The sequence below is a fragment of the Heterodontus francisci genome, chromosome 10 (genome assembly GCF_036365525.1).
Source record: "Heterodontus francisci isolate sHetFra1 chromosome 10, sHetFra1.hap1, whole genome shotgun sequence".
Lineage (NCBI taxonomy): Eukaryota > Metazoa > Chordata > Chondrichthyes > Heterodontiformes > Heterodontidae > Heterodontus > Heterodontus francisci.
In genome coordinates, this window is record NC_090380.1 from 11,657,012 (window position 1) to 11,674,119 (window position 17,108).

Consider the following 17,108-nt stretch of genomic DNA (forward strand, 5'->3'; position numbering starts at 1 on the left):
GGACATGGGCTGTTGCCATATCTGAGCAGTCGCAAATGGTGCTGAACGTTGTGCAATCATCAGCGAACATCCCCACTTCTGACCTTATGATGGAGGGAAGGTCAGATGAAGCAACTGAAGTTGGTTGGGCCTGGGACACTACTCTGAGGAACTCCTGCAGTGATGTCCTGGGACCGAGATGATTGACTTCCAACAACCACAATCATCTTCCTTTGTGCCCATTATGACTCCAACCAGCGGAGAATCACTATCTAGAGAGATAGTGGCGGGTGTATTAGCCCTGAGCTCAAAGAGATAGTGGCGGGTGTGTTAGTCCTCAGCTCAGAGAGATAGTGGAGGGTGTGTTAGTCCTGAGCTCAGAGAGATAGTGGTCTCTTTATCACACCCACCACTATCTCTCTGAGCTCAGGACTAACACACCCTCCACTATCTCCGAGCTCAGGCCTAACACACCCTCCAGTATCTCTAAACTCAGGACTAACACACCCTCCACTATCTCCGAGCTCAGGACTAACACACCCTCCAGTATCTCTAAGCTCAGGACTAACACGCCCTCCACTATCTCTCTGAGCTCAGGACTAACACACCCTCCAGTATCTCTAAGCTCAGGACTAACACACCCTCCACTATCTCTGAGCTCAGGCCGAACACACCCACCAGTATCTCTAAGCTCAGGACTAACACACCCTCCACTATCTCCGAGCTCAGGCCTAACACACCCTCCAGTATCTCTAAGCTCAGGACTAACACATCCTCCACTATCTCCGAGCTCAGGCCTAACACACCCTCCAGTATCTCTAAGCTCAGGACTAACACACCCTCCACTATCTCCGAGCTCAGGCCTAACACACCCTCCAGTATCCCTAAGCTCAGGACTAACACACCCTCCACTACCTCCGAGCTCAGGCCTAACACACCCTCCACTATCTCCGAGCTCAGGCCTAACACACCCTCCAGTATCTCTAAGCTCAGGGCTAACACACCCTCCACTATCTCTCTAAGCTCAGGACTAACACACCCTCCACTATCTCCGAGCTCAGGACTAACACACCCTCCAGTATCTCTAAGCTCAGGACTAACACACCCTCCACTATCTCTCTAAGCTCAGGACTAACACACCCTCCACTATCTCCGAGCTCAGGCCTAACACACCCTCCAGTATCTCTAAGCTCAGGACTAACACACCCTCCACTATCTCCGAGCTCAGGACTAACACACCCTCCACTATCTCCGAGCTCAGGCCTAACACACCCTCCACTATCTCCGAGCTCAGGCCTAACACACCCTCCAGTATCTCTAAGCTCAGGCCTAACACACCCTCCACTATCTCCGAGCTCAGGCCTAACACACTCTGCTGTATCTCTCTGATATCAGGGCAAGCACTTGCTACTGGCTTACTGTATTATCTGATTTGTATAAAGAGAATGGTTATCTTAGTATCCTCATGTCAGCAATTCAGTTACTAATTTTCCTGTCATCGAAATGTTACATTAAGCTCTGTACTCTGCCTGTATGTGCGAGGCCTCAGCTTGCTCCTGTCATAAATTAAACAGCCTGCAAATCCTGCCATTTCTTCACTCTACTCTTGAAGGGAAGATCACCACATTACAAAGACAATGACAGTGCCACCCTGTCAGACTGTTAATCATCCTCGAAATCCTTCCATTACTTCAGGCAAGTCTCCAGGGGAAGAATGCAAAGATACAAAAACAATAACAACTCCTGCTCTATTTATTGCATGTACAAGCAGTTAGCTCCCATTTAATTATCTTTTAGCTCTGATTTTGTTCACTTTTTGTGTTTAAAGATTACATGAGTCATCCTTCAATTCACATTGATCAAGAATGAATGACTATGTGGATTGTACAATCAGAATCCTTGTCTATATTCAACAGTGCTCAGTTACAAAACAGATAACTCAACATTTTCACTGTGATAAATCTTTCTTTGTATGTTTTGCAGTCACAGGTCTACACACACACCCCAATGATGTACTTGGACTTTACGCTGGAAAAGGGAGCCAGACATGTGCAGCCTGTTCCTAAAGGTGAATCTTCATCAAATTTAGTTATCTGATATTCCAGTGCATAGAACTGTAGGGTAAACATACTTTTCACTTTAGAATTCTTAACAGCATAAGAAATAGGAGTAGGGCAAGGCCATTCAGCCCCTCGAGCCTGCTCCATCACTCAATAAGATCATGGCTGATCTGATCTTGGCCTCAAATCCACTTTCTTGCCTGCCCCCATAACCCTTGTCTCCCTTGTAGATCAATATTATTTTTAACTCAGCCTTGAATATATTTGATGACCCAGACTCCACTGCTCTCTGAGATAGAGAATTCCAAAAATTAACAACCCTCTGAGAGAAGAAATTTCTCCTCATCTCCATCTTAAATGGGAGACCCCTTATTTTGAAACTGTAACCCCTAGTTCTAGATTCCCCCACGAGGGGAAACATCCTCTCAGCATCTACCCTGTTAAGACCCCTCAGAATCTTATACATTTCAATAAGATCACTTTTCATTCTTCTAAACTCCAATGAGTATAGGCCCAAACTGCTCAACCTTTCCTCATAAGACAACCCCTTCATTCCAGGAATCAGCCTAGTGAACCTTCTCTGAACTGCTTCCAATGCAAGTATATCCCTCCTTAAGTAAGGTGACCAAAACTGTACAAACTACTTTAATTAATGAAGTGTCCATGCTAAATGAATCTGCTCATTACTGAAGCCCACATTGAGAATTCTTGATTTTTAAAGGCATCGTCTGCAAAGTTTAAATAGTGTTTTATATAGATTTCCACTCCTGTGTCGTTCTCATTCAATGGTTAATTCATCCAATTCTCATTAATGTGAGAATCTCTGTGTAAACCTGGATCATGGGCTCTTATTTGCTTGGTACCAGGATTCATCATGTTGCATAAATCTCACCATGGAGCGTATTTACAGACCCATTTTCCATTCTGGTTTCAATCAATGCTCAGCTTCATATACTGGCTGCATTTCTGGACCATGTGTCATTTCCCAGCAACAAGGAACCAGGTAACTCATATTTCCCTGGCAAATTCTGGCTGGCAGTGAAACAGCAGCCGAGAAATTTAATCACGCTTTACACCTGGTGCGAGGCTGGTTCTGTGCCCACAGCCCCATGTCTGCTGGCGTTGTCTGGGGCAGCTGCTAGTATTCATGCTGCTGTGCTGATTACCATGAGGAAACCAATAAATACCTGTTGGGGGCGGGGGCCATATATCAGGCGTCCCTGACACCACTTAAAGTCAGCCAGCACCTCTTAAAGGGGAGGTACACTGTGGCTGCAGACAACAGGGAAATACTTCGATACAAAGACGTGGCTGCAGGAAGCACTGCGAGCTCACCATCGTTTTCTGATGCTGCCGTGGAGGCTCTGGTGGGCAGGAGGAGGGACATCCTCTTCACACCAGGGGGCAGAAACCCTCCAGCAATCAATGGGAAGATATCACAGGGGAGGATAATACTAGGAGCTCAGCTCACAGGATGGGATTACAAAGCAGAAGGTTGCTGGAAATCTGAAATAAAAACAGAACATGATGAAAATACTCAGCAGGTGAGGCAACATCTGTGGAGAGAGAAACAGAGTTAACCTTTCAGCTCGATGGCCTATCATCAGAACTGGAAGAGGTTAATGATGTAACAGTTTATAAGCAAGTATAGAGCCAGAGAAAAGGTGGGAGAGTAAAGAACAAAGGGAAGGTCTGTGATCGGGCAGAAGGCAGGAGAGAATAAATGCCAAAAGGGATGATAGTGCAAGACAAAGCATGCTGGTAATGCTAAAGAAATAAAAGAGGGATCTAGTGGAGCTGTAAATGGCAACGGGAGAATCATTAACAGATTAACAGCACCTGCTGTCTAAAAAGGCTAGGAGCAGTGGTTATATGTGAAATTGGTGAACTCAGTGTTGAGGTGTTATCAAACGCTGCATCATGGTGGGTTCCATTCTATGTACCAGGGCAATGTGTTTGGCACCTGCGATTCATGAAGGAGCTGCTTGCAGAACTCTGCCACCTCTTAGAACAAGACTTGCAGCCTCAGAGCAGGGCACTGCCAGTAGCTGTGAAGGTGACCATGGCCCTAAATTTCTTCATGTTGGGATCTCTCCATAGACATATCTAACATCTCCCAGTTTCCAGTCCATTGCTGCATCAAAGAAGTGACAGAGGTTCTTTATTCAAGAGGAGGGTATTTCGTTGTGGTGTCTCAGACGGAGAGAAGCAGGTGGAACATGCATGTGGCTTTGTCAGGATAGCAGGCTTCCCCCTAGTGTAGGGAGCCACTGACTACACACACGTGGCTTTGCGGGCACCATGTCTAAATGCTGAGTCGTACTGCAACTGCAAAGGTTACCACTCTCTGAATGTGCAGTTAGTTTCATTCTGTACCAGTCCACTGTTTCAACAATCTTTCAGCCACCACGTCAAACCAGAGGGTCACTGCTAAGCGACAGGGATGATCCGATCAACATCTTGCTTATGGCTCCACTCCACAAGCCAATGAATCGTTCCACTGCCTGGACCACTCTAGAGGAGTCCTGCAGTTCTCATCAAAGTGAGTGTCCCGATTGGGGGGGGGGGGGGGGGGTGGCCTGCTGTATCCTGCACAACCTCACCACCATGAGGGAACTGCCATTGTCACCAAGAATATGGTGAGGAGGAGGTGGAGGAAGGGAGAAGGCAGCCTCTACATTCTGGTCATCCTGTGCATGAGTCCTTAATTCAATTCAGGTTCCCATGAATACAATACCAGAACCTCATTGTACAACAGTCCTACACCTGACCATCCCTCTGGTATGGACTATCACAGAGACCTCTTGACCACAATGCTGAAATAAAAGCCGCAACTAAACAACATTCCATATTAAATTTATCCAAGAAAACATCCAATACTCCATACAAAATTGAACTAATCACCCTCGTGCATTCTCCTAGTGCCTGTCTTCTATGTGCCTTTGCCTGTCCTAGTGCTTCTGTACAGTGCTACTCTGAAGTCTACAGCAGGGCTGGTGAAAGACTACTGACTGTCATTGGCAGAGACTACAATTGGCCTTGCAGAATGACCTCGAGCAGATCTGGGCAAGAATGCTTGGTTTCAGACGGCACCACCTTGGCATGGGCACCAACAGTCTAGGCTGCTTATTGAGGGACAACAGCAAAAGCACTGGCGAAGTGGCATGAATAATGAGGGTGAACAGAGGGTTTGTGGTCCATGGAGCCACTGCCACTCCCTCAGGCAGGCACCTCAGCAATCCCAGTAATGTGTGGAGGACAGATTGCTGAACTGCTATGCAAGCAAACCCCTTTGACCTCTACAGTCATTATGGCAGCAGTCTGAGCCTCCATGGCAACAAGCTGAGATTTCATATCCTCAGTCTGAGCTTCTACTGCAGCCCCTGCACTGCAGACATTGGGTGGTTTCTGTTTGTGCTACAGTGGAAACTGAGGCAGCAGCCATGTTATGAACTTTGTAGCATGATAACGTTTTAAAAACTGTGATTTTTAATGTTGTGTAAGATGGAGTCAGAGAAATCAAGTGACCTCATATCAACTCTGCTTAAAGACAAGGTCGGAATCTTAGTTGCCAGGACAACAAGGAGCCCAGATCAAAGAACTTTTTGAAAAGCAAAGAATGCAAGGTTTGACGGACAATGGGTTTTACTTTCCTAGACTCTCAGATCATAAATAAGGAGCTAGTGGCTCTGAAAATGTAATTGCGAATTGCAATTGCTGACACCTGGAAACAAAGGAAGGCCCAGGTGGTTCAGCTGCGGCCAGACTTGTGGGCTCTGCATATCCGAAAAAACGGCTATTGACCTTCTGATTCTGGATAAATTCTACAGAATTTGAGAAATCTGCAGGCTGTAAGGAAGACATAAAGACTTGAACCTGATTTGAAAGTTGGGGTTTGCAGAGAAGGAAAAGACCAACAGAGTCACCAGAGATCACCTTATTCTCAAAGGTCCTGGGTGAAAGTGCTTGCAGCTGGGTTTGGAACTTTTAGCTGTAACAATTTTGCTTCAAGGAGGACTGTGTAATGCATAAATGTGGTGTGAGTTTTTCAAGTGTTTTAATAAGTGAAGAAAATAACTTTGTAATTTGGAGTATTAACTACTTACAAAGTACTATTTAGTTAATGGTGATATTTTTAGTTTAGCTCTTATAATAAAAGCCATAAAATATCAGATCTTGTCACCTAATTTTTTTAATTGGTCTGGGGAGTTCATATCTCGTGTTTTACTGTTAACCGTCTCACTGAGGTTGTAACAGCCATAAAACACTGCATCATGGTCGGGTCCACAAGTGTTCTCATGGGCCACCAAGCTGCAAAGGATGGGCTCCAATCTCTGCGTGATGCTCTGTGCCTAGGTGGAGTTAGCCTCCATGCTCCTTGACAGTGGCAGCAGGCTTTCTGACAGACCTGTCAATGTACCAAGCATTTCTGCACATGCTCATAAGCCACATACACTGCCATATCAAAGTCTTCATCTGAGTCCTCTGCAACAATACGTCATCTCAGGAATCAGCTTACTGAACCTTCTCTGATCTGCTTCCAATGTAAGTATATCAGTCCTTCAGTAAAGAGACCAAAACTGCACACAGTACTCTAGGTTAAAGGTCTGCTTAGGTCAGGAAAAAGAACCCGACCCGAACCCTACCAATCCACAGCGGACCCAAGCCTGACCCAGCCTGAGTCCCCCCCAATTTCGGCCCGATCCCGACCCGACCCGACCCCAGCCCAGCCCGACCCAACCCGACCATCCCTTTACTTACCTTCTGACTGGGAAGCTCCACGAAGCTGCAGCGCATGCGTGATGATGTCATAGTGAATTCACTCGCACACTGCACAGACTCAGTTTCGTCCCCGACTCCCAGCTCAGGTAAGTTTTTTATTTTTAATACTTACCGGCAGAGCACTTACTGTGTGTATCCGGCCCAACCCAACCCGAGCCCAAAAGCCGGACCTGGAAGAGGGGCCCGATCCGACCCAAACCCGACACATGTCGTCGGGTCCTGTCGGGTTCGGGTCAGGAAGCAAGCCTTTACTCTAGGTGCGGTCTCACCAATGCCCTGGACAGATGCAGCAAGACTTCCCTACTTTTATACTCCTTCCCCTTTGCAATAAATGACAACATTCCATTTGCTTTTCTAATCACTTGCTGTACCTGCATGTTAATTTTTTGTGATTCATGTACAGGGACACCCAGATCTCGCTGTCCTGCAGCATTCTGCAGGCTTTCTCCGTTTAAATAATATTCTGCGTTTCTATTCTTCCTGCCAAAGTGGACAATCTCACATTTTCCACCATCTACCAATTTTTTTGCCCACTCACTAAACCTATTTATATCTTTTTGCATTATCTTTGTGTCCTCCTCACAGCTTGCTTTCCTACCTAGCGATGTATTGTCCACAAATTTGGCAACAATACACTTGGTCACTTCATCCAAGTCGTTTATATAGACTGTAAATAGTTGAGGCCCCAGAACTGATCCCTGTCGCACTCCACTGGTTACCATTTGCCAGCCTGAAAATGGCCCATTTATCCCAATAGTATTTCCTGTTACTTAACCAATCCTCTAACCATGCTAATATATCACCGCCAACACCATGAGCTCTTATCTTGTGTAGTAACTTTTGATGTGGCACCTTATCGAATGCCTTTTGGAAATCCAAATACAACATATCAACTGATTCCCCTTTCTCCACCCTGCTTGTTACATCCTCAAAGAAATCTAATAAATTTGCTAAACACCATTTGCCTTTCATAAAACCATGTTGACGCTGCCAGATTGTATTATGGCGGCGCAGTGGTTAGCACTGCAGCCTCACAGCTCCAGCGACCCGGGTTCAATTCTGGGTACAGCCTGTGTGGAGTTTGCAAGTTCTCCCTGTGTCTGCGTGGGTTTCCTCCAGGTGCTCCGGTTTCCTCCCACAGCCAGAAGACTTGCAGGTTGATAGGTAAATTGGCCATTATAAATTGCCCCTAGTATAGGTAGATGGTAGGGGAATATAGGGACAGGTGGGGATGTGGTCAGAATATGGGATTAGTGTAGAATTAGTATAAATGGGTGGTTAATGGTCGGCACGGACTCGGTGGGCCAAAGGGCCTGTTTCAGTGCTGTATCTCTAAATCAAAAAAAATCAAATAAATGTCCTGTTACTATATCCTTAATAATGGATTCCAGCACTTTCCAAATGACAGATGTTAGACTAACTGACTTATAGTTTCCTGCTTTCTGTATCCCTCCGTTCTTGAATAGAGATTTTACATTTGCAGTTTTCCAATCCACTGGGACCTTTCCAGAATGTAGGGAATTTGGGAAGATTAGGACATAGGAACATAGGAAATAGGAGCAGGCGTAGGCCATTCAGCCCCTTGAGCCTGCTCTACCATTCAAGCGGATCATGGCTGATCTTCTACCTCAGTCCCATTTTTCCACACTATCCCCATATCCCTTGATAGCTTTAATATCTAGAAATCTATGATCTCTGTCTTGAAGATACTCAATGACTGAGGCTCCACAGCCCTCTGGGGTAAAGAATTCCAAAGATTCACCATCCTCTGAGTAAAGAAATTCCTCCACATCTCAATCCTAAATGGACTACCTCTTTTTCTGAGACTGTGTCCCCTGGTTCTAGACCTACCAACCAAGGGAAACATGCTTACTGCATCTGCCCTATCACACCCCATTAGAATTTTGTATGCTTCAACGAGATCACCTCTCATTCTTATAAACTCTAGAGAATACAGGCCTAGTCTCCGCAATCTCTCCTCATAAGACAATCCTGCCATCCCAGGGATCAGTCTGGTGAACCTTTGTTGCACTCCTGTTATGGTAGGTATATCCTTCTTTAAGTAAGGAAACCAACACTGTACACAATACTCCAGGTGCGATCTCACCAAGGCTCACCAATTGCAGCAAGACTTCTTTACTCCTGTACTCAAATCCTCGTGCAATAAAGTCCAACATACCATTTGCCTTCCTAATTGCTTGCTGCACCTGTATGCTCGCTTTCAGTGACTTACGAACAAGGACACCCAGGTCCCTTTGGACATCAACACTTCCCAATCTCTCACCATTTAATGAATATTCTGCATTTCTGTCTTTCCACCAAAGTATTTTTCCACATTATATTCCATTTGCCATGTTCTTGCCCACTCACTTAGCCTGTCTAAGTCACTTTGAAGTCTCTTTGCATCCTCCTCATAACTCACATTCCCACTTAGTTTTGCATCAACACAAATTGGAAATACTACATTTGGTCCCCACATCCAAATCATTGATCTAGATTGTGAATAGCTGGAGCCCAAGCACTGATCCTTGCAGTACCCCACTAGTCACAGCCTGCCAACCTGAGAATGACCTGTTTATTCCTACTCTCTGTTATCTGTTCGTTAACCAATTCTCAATCCATCCCAGTATATTACCCCAGTCCCATGTGCTCTAATTTTGCTCACTAACCTCCTTTCTGGGGCCTTATCAAAAGCTTCTGAAAATCCAAATACACCACAAACACTGGTTCCCCCTTATCTATTCTGCTAGTTACATCCTCAAAAAACTCTAACCGGTTTGTCAAACATTGTTTCCCATTCATAGATCCATGTTGGACTCTGCCCAATCCTACCATTATTTTCTAAGTGTCCAGTTATCACATCCTTTATAATAGATTCTAGCATTTTCCCAACTCCTGTCAGGTTTGTAGTTCCCTGTTTTCTCACTCCTTCTTTTCTTAAATAGTGGGGTTACATTTGCTACCTTCCAATCTTCAGGAACCACAGGCCAGTTAGTCTAACATCAGGCGTTGGGAAAATGCTGGAATCTATTTTTAAGGCAGTCTTAACAATGCACATAGAAAAGCACAGTATGATTAGCAAAGCCACGTTGACTTGTTCCAAAGTAAAATCCTGTTAAACAAATTTATTAGAGTAGATAAAGGGGAACCAGTAGATGTAGTATACCTGGATTTTCAAAAGGCATTCAATTAGGTGCCAACAAAAGGTTAATAGACAAGATCAGGATTTATGTAGTTTCTTCTTCTTCTTTGGCCTCCTTATCTCGAGAGACAATGGATACGCGCCTGGAGGTGGTCAGTAGTTTGTGAAGCAGTGCCTGGAGTGGCTATAAAGGCCAATTCTAGAGTGACAGGCTCTTCCACAGGTGCTGCAGAGAAATTTGTTTGTCGGGGCTGTTGCACAGTTGGCTCTCCCCTTGCGCCTCTGTCTTTTTTCCAGCCAACTACTAAGTCTCTTCGACTCGCCACAATTTAGCCCCGTCTTTATGGCTGCCCGCCAGCTCTGGCGAACACTGGCAACTGACTCCAACGACTTGTGATCAATGTCACAGGATTTCATGTCGCGTTTGCAGACGTCTTTAAAGCGGAGACATGGACGGCCGGTGGGTCTGATACCAGTGGCGAGCTCGCTGTACAATGTGTCTTTGGGGATCCTGCCATCTTCCATGTGGCTCACATGGCCAAGCCATCTCAAGCGCCGCTGACTCAGTAGCGTGTACAAGCTGGGGATGTTGGCCGCCTCAAGGACTTCTGTGTTGGAGATACGGTCCTGCCACCTGATGCCAAGTATTCTCCGGAGGCAGCGAAGATGGAATGAATTGAGACGTTGCTCTTGGCTGACATACGTTGTCCAGGCCTCGCTGCCATAGAGCAAGGTACTGAGGACACAGGCCTGATACACTCAGACTTTTGTGTTCCGTGTCAGTGCGCCATTTTCCCACACTCTCTTGGCCAGTCTGGACATAGCAGTGGAAGCCTTTCCCATGCGCTTGTTGATTTCTGCATCTAGAGACAGGTTACTGGTGATAGTTGAGCCTAGGTAGGTGAACTCTTGAACCAATGAGTGGTCGGTGTCGCAGTCCGCACTGTGAAAGCTGCGTGTGAGTTGGGGCTAACATATTAGCATGGATAGATGATACGTTAACAGACAGGAAGCAAAGAGTGGGTGTAAGTTGGCAGTCAGTAAATAGTGGAGTGCCGCAAGAATCAGTGCTGGGGCCTTAGCCATTTACAATCTATATTAATGACTTAGATGAAGAGACAGAGAGTCATGTATCTAAGTTTGCTTATGATACAAAGGTAGGTGGAAAGGTTAGCTATGGGGAGGACACAAAGAGGCTGCAAAGAGATATAGACAGGTTAAGTGAGTGGGTAACAAGATGGCAAATGGAGTACCGATGTTCAAAGAGACTTGAGTGTGCTTGTACAAGGAATGCAGAAAGTTAACATGCAAGTACAGCAAGCTATGAGGAAGGCAAATGGCATGTTGGCCTTTATTGCAAGGGGATTGGAGTACAGGAATAAGGGAGTATTGCTACAATAGTACGGGGTTTTGGTGAGACCACATCTGGAGCACTGTGTGCAGTTTTGGTCTCCACATTTAAGAAAAGATATGCTTGCATTGGAGGCAGTGCAGCAAAGGTTCACTAGTTTGGTCCCTGGGATGAGGGGGTTGTCCTATGATGAGAGGCTAAGTAAACTGGGCCTGTATTCTCTGGAATCTCTTCTTACCATTTTTCCCTACTCTGACCTTATTTGCCGGTGCGCTATGTTTGTACACTCTGTCCCTTCTTGCCACACTCTGGTTATCATTAACCATACCACTACTCTGAACCATTGTCATGTCCTTTCTCATTAACTTTCTAAATTTCCACTTATATGAACCCTCCCCCCACTATTTAGTTTAAAGCCATCTTTACAGCCCTACTTATACAATTCACCAGGAATCTAGCCCTAGCGTGGTTCACGTGAAGGCCATCCCAATGCTACAGCTCCCTCTTTCCCCAGTGCTGGTGTCAGTGCCCCATGAATCAAAAGCCATTTGGCCTCCACCAATCTTTGAACTATTGTATTCAACTCTCTGATCTTATTTACCCTACACCAATTCGCTTGTGGCTCGGGTATGAAGGACAAATGTGGGTCCATTACAGGTGGAGACTGGAGAATTTATAATGGAGAATACGGAAATGGCAAAGAAACTAAATGATTACCTTATGTATGCCTTCATGGAGGGAGATATAGAAAATATCCCAGAAATACGAGGGAACCAAGGGACTTGTGAAAATGAGGAACTGAAAGAAATTTGTATTAATAAAGAGGTAGTACTCAATAAATTAACGAAATTGAAAGTTGATAAATCCCCTGGACCAGATGAGCTCCATCCAGAGTGTTGAAGGAGCTGGCTATAGAGATAATGGATTTGTTGGTTGTTATCTTTCAACATTTTATAGATTCTGCAAAGGTTCCTGCAGACTGGAAAGAAGCAAATGTAACCCCACTATTTAAGAAAGGAAGGAGAGAGAAAACGGGGAACTACATACCTGTTAGTTTGCAGTCAGTAGTAGGGAAAATGTTAGAATCTATTATAAAGGATGTGATAACTAGGTACTTAGAAAATAATGGTATGATTAGGCAGAGTCAACATGGATTTATGAAAGGGAAATCATGTTTGACGAACCTGATGGAGTTTTTTGAGGATGTTACTTGTAGCATAGATAATGGAGAACGAGTGGATGTGGTGCATTGGATTTTCAGAAGGCTTTTGATAAGGTCCCACACAGGCGGTTAGTAAACAAAATTAGAGCACATGGGATTGGGGGTAATATACTGGTATGGATTGAGAATAGGTTACCAGACAGAAAACAGAGAGTAGGAATAAACAGGTCATTCTCGGATGACAGGCTGTTACGAGTGGGGGTACCACAAGGATCAGTGCTGGGGCCACAGCTGTTTATAATCTATATCAATGATTTGGATGTGGGGGTTAAATGTAAGATTTCCAACTTTGCAGATGACACGAAACTAGGTCAGAATGTGAGTTATGAGGAGGATACAAGGAGGCTATACGGGAACTCGGACAGGCTAAGTGACTGAACAAGAACATGGCAAATGGAATATAATGTGAATAAGCATGAAGTGATCCACTTTGGTAGAAAAAACAGAAAGACAGAGTATTTCTTAAATGGTGAGAGGTTGGGAAATGTTGATGTCCAAAGGGGCCCGAGGTGTCCTTGTTCACAAGTCATTAAAAGTTAGCATGCAGGTGCAGCAGGCAATTAGGAAGGCAAATGGCCTTCATTGCAAGGGGATTTGAAAATAGGAGTAAAGAAGTCTTGCTGCAATTGTATAGAGACTTGGTGAGACCGCACCTGGAGTATTGTGTACAGTTTTGGTCGCCTTACCTAAGGAAGGATATACTTACCATAGAAGGAATGCAATGGAGGTTCACCGGAGTAATCCTTGAGATGGTGGGATTGTCTTATGAGGAGAGATTGAGGAAACTGGGCTTGTATTCTCCAGAGTTTCAAAGAATGAGAGGTGATCTCATTGAAACTTACAAAATTCTTACAGGGCATGATATGATTGATGTGGATAGGATATTTCCCCTGGCTGGTGAGTCTAGAACCAGGGGACATAGAATCAGAGAAAGAAAGTTTAAGGCACAGAAAGAGGCCACTTGGCCCATCGTGTCTGTGCTGACCAAAAAGCGATCCACCTATTCTAATCCCACCTTCCAGCATTTGGTCCATAGCCATGTAGGTTACAGCACTTGAGGTGCATATCCAGACTCCTTTTGAATGAGTCGAGGGTCTCTGTCTCAACAGTGAGTTCCAGAACATCACCACCCTCTGGGTGAAAAAGTTTTTCCTCACCTCCACTCTAATTTTTCTACCAATCACTTTAAATCTGTGCCCCCCTGTCACTGACCTCTCTGCTAAGGTGAATAGACCCTTCACCTCCACTCTATCCAGGCCCCTCAAAATTTTGTACATTTCAATCAGATCTCCCCTCAGCCTTCTCTGTTCCAAGGAGAACAACCCCAGCCTATTCAATCTTTCCTGATAGCTGCATTTTTCCAGTCCTGGCAACATCCTCATCAATCACTTTGGTATCCTTTCTAGTGCAATTGCATCCTTTCAGTAATGAGGTCACCAGAACTGCACACAGTACTCAAGTTGTGGCCTTAATAATGAGTTATACAGTTCCAGCATAACGTCTTATATTCTATACCTCGGCTAATAAAGGAAAGGATTCCATATGCCTTCTTAACCACCTTATCGACCTGTCCTGCTACCTTCAGGGATCTGTGGACATTCACTCCAAGGTCCCTCACTTCCTCTACACTTCTCAGTATTTTCCCATTAATCGCGTATTCCTTTGCCTTGTTTGACCTCCCCAAATACATCACCTCCCATTTCTCCAGGTCGAATTCCATTTTCCACTTTTCTGCCCATCTGACCAGACCGTCAATATTTTCCTGCAGCCTACAGCTATCCTCCTCGCTATCTACCACACAGCCAATCTTTGTGTCGTCCACAAACGTTTTGATCATGCCCCCTATGTTTACGTCCAAATTGTTAATATACACCACAAAAAGTAGGGGACCCTGTACTGAGCCCTGCACAACCCCAGTAGAATCAACCCTCCAGTTGCTAAAACAGCCATCAACAATTACCCTTTGTTTCCTGCCACTAAACCAATTTTGTATCCACCTTGCTGCATTTCCCTGGATCCCATGGGATTTTATTTTTTTAACCAGTCTGCCATGTGAGACCTTGTCAAAAGCCTTGCTAAAATCCATGTAGCCAACATCAACTGCACTACCCTCATCTGTCTTTCTTGTTACATCTTCAAAAAATTCAATCAATTTAGTCAAACAAGATCTTCCCTTAACAAATCCATGCTGACTATGCTTGATTAACCTTTGCCTTTCTAAGTGACAGTTTATCCTGTCTCTCAGAATAGGTTCCAATAATTTGCCCACTACTGAGGTTAGACTGACTGGCCTGTAATTGTTCTGTCTATCCTTGGCTCCCTTTTTAAACAGAGGTGCAATGCTAGCAATTCTCCAATCCTCCAGCACCTCACCTGTATCCAGTGAGGACTGGAAAATGATGGTCAGATCCTCTGCTCTTTCCTCTTTTGCTTATTTTAACAGGCTAGGATACATTTCATCTGGCCCTGGTAATTTATCAACTTTCAAGGATGCTAATCCCATTAATACTTCCTCTCTCCCTATGTTTATCACATCCAGTACTTCACACTCTTTCTCCTTAACTACAATATCTGCGTTGTCCCCCTCTTTTGTGAAGACAGACGCAAAGTATTCATTAAGAACAATACCAACATCTTCCGCCCATACACATAGCTTACCTTTTTGGTCTTTTATGGACCCTATTCGCTCCTTAATTAGCCTCTTACTCTTAATGTATTGATGAAACATCTTTGGGTTCACCTTGATTTTGCTTGCCAATATTCTTTCATGGCCTCTCTTTGCTTTCCTAATTTCCTTTTTTGATTTCACCCCTCCACTTTCTATACTCCTCTCAGCTTTCTGTAGTATTGAGTTCTCGGTGTCAGACATAAGCTTTCCTTTTCTGCCTTGTCTTACCCTGTAGTCTCCTTGACATCCGTGGGGCTCTAGATTTGGCCGCCACATTCTTTTTCTTTCTGAGAACATGTCTACCCTGAACCCGTTGAATCTCCCCTTTGAATTCCTCCGACTGTTCTGACACTGACTTACTTTCAAGTAGCTGTTTCCAGTCCACAGTAGACAGGGTGGTGAAGAAGGCATATGGCATGCTTGCCTTCATCGGCCGAGGCACTGAGTACAAGAGTTGGGACATCATGTTACAGTTGTACGTAACGTTGGTTAAGCCGCATTTGGAGTACTGTGTGCAGTTCTGGTCACCGCACTACAGGAAAGATGTGATTAAGCTAGAGAGGGTGCAGAAACGATTCACAAGGATGTTGCCTGGTTTGGAGGGCTTGAGTTATAAAGAGAGATTGGATAGGCTGGGTCTGTTTTCCCTGGAGCGAAGGAGGCTGAGAGGGGACATGATAGAGGTATATAAAATTATGACTGGCATAGATAGGGTAGATAACCAGAGTCTGTTTCCCATAGTAGGGCTGACTAAAACTAGCGGGCATAGATTTAAGGTGAGAGGGAGGAGGTTTAAAGGGGATCACAGTGGTAAATTTTTCACATAAAGAATAGTGGGTATCTGGAATGAGCTGCCTGAGGAGGTGGTGGAGGCAGGAACAGTAGCGACATTTAAGAGGCATCTGGACAGGTACTTGAAAGAGCAAGGCATAGAGGGATATGGAATTAATGCAGGCAGGTGGGATTAGTATAATAGGCGTTATGGTCGGCATGGACGCGGTGGGCCGAAGGGCCTGTTTCTGTGCTCTACGACTCTACGACTCTATGACACTTTCACTAAATCAATCCTCAGTTTAGTAAAATTGGCCTTTCCCCAATTGAGAACTCGAACTCCTGTTCCATCTCTATCCTTTTCCATAATTATGTTAAAACTGACTGAATTCTGATCACTACCACCAGAATGCTCTCCCACTGCCACTCCTTCCACCTGCCCATCTTCATTTCCAAAAACTAATTCTAAAACTGTGCCCTCTCTTGTTGGACTTGCTACATACTGGACAAAATGTTCTCTTGAATGCACCTCATAAATTCTGCTCCCTCAATTCCTTTCACACTAAAACTATCCCAGTTAATATCGGGGTAGTTAAAATCCCACACTATTACTGCCCCATTGTTCTTGCACTTTTCAGAGATTTGCCTACATATCTGCTCTTCTATCTCCCTCTGACTGATTGGGGATCTATAGTATACTCCCAGAAACTGAATTGGAGTAGCCATATAAATACCGTGGCTACAAGAGCAGGTCAGAGGCTAGGAATCCTGCGGTGAGGAACTCACCTCCTGACTCCCCAAAGCCTGTCCTCCATCTACAAGGCACAAGTCAGGAATGTGATGGAATACTCTCCACTTGCCTGGATGGGTGCAGCTCCAACAACACTCAAGAAGCTCGACACCATCCAGGACAAAGCAGCCCGCTTGATTGGCACCCCATCTACAACCATTCACTCCCTCTACCACTGACACACAGTGGCAGCAGTGTGTACCATCTACAAGATGCACTGGAGCAACGCACCAAGGCTCCTTTTAATTTCTGATTTTGTCCCAGCTGAGTCTACCCTCAGGTCTCCATCCCCCTGCCAAACCTGTTTAAACCGTCCCCAATATCATCTCAGAATCAGGGGTAA

The 17,108-nt window shown here is 44.9% G+C and overlaps 1 protein-coding gene across 2 annotated transcripts in view; it reads left to right on the forward strand.

Moving 5' to 3' along the window:
• pir (pirin) overlaps nucleotides 1-17,108 on the forward strand; it is a 192,073-nt gene that overhangs the window by 141,342 nt on the left and 33,623 nt on the right. For both annotated transcript variants that reach the window (XM_068039839.1, XM_068039838.1), the window contains exon 6: nucleotides 1,963-2,047. In XM_068039839.1, coding sequence (XP_067895940.1) covers nucleotides 1,963-2,047 — 85 coding nt within the window. The remainder of the gene's footprint in view (nucleotides 1-1,962; nucleotides 2,048-17,108) is intronic.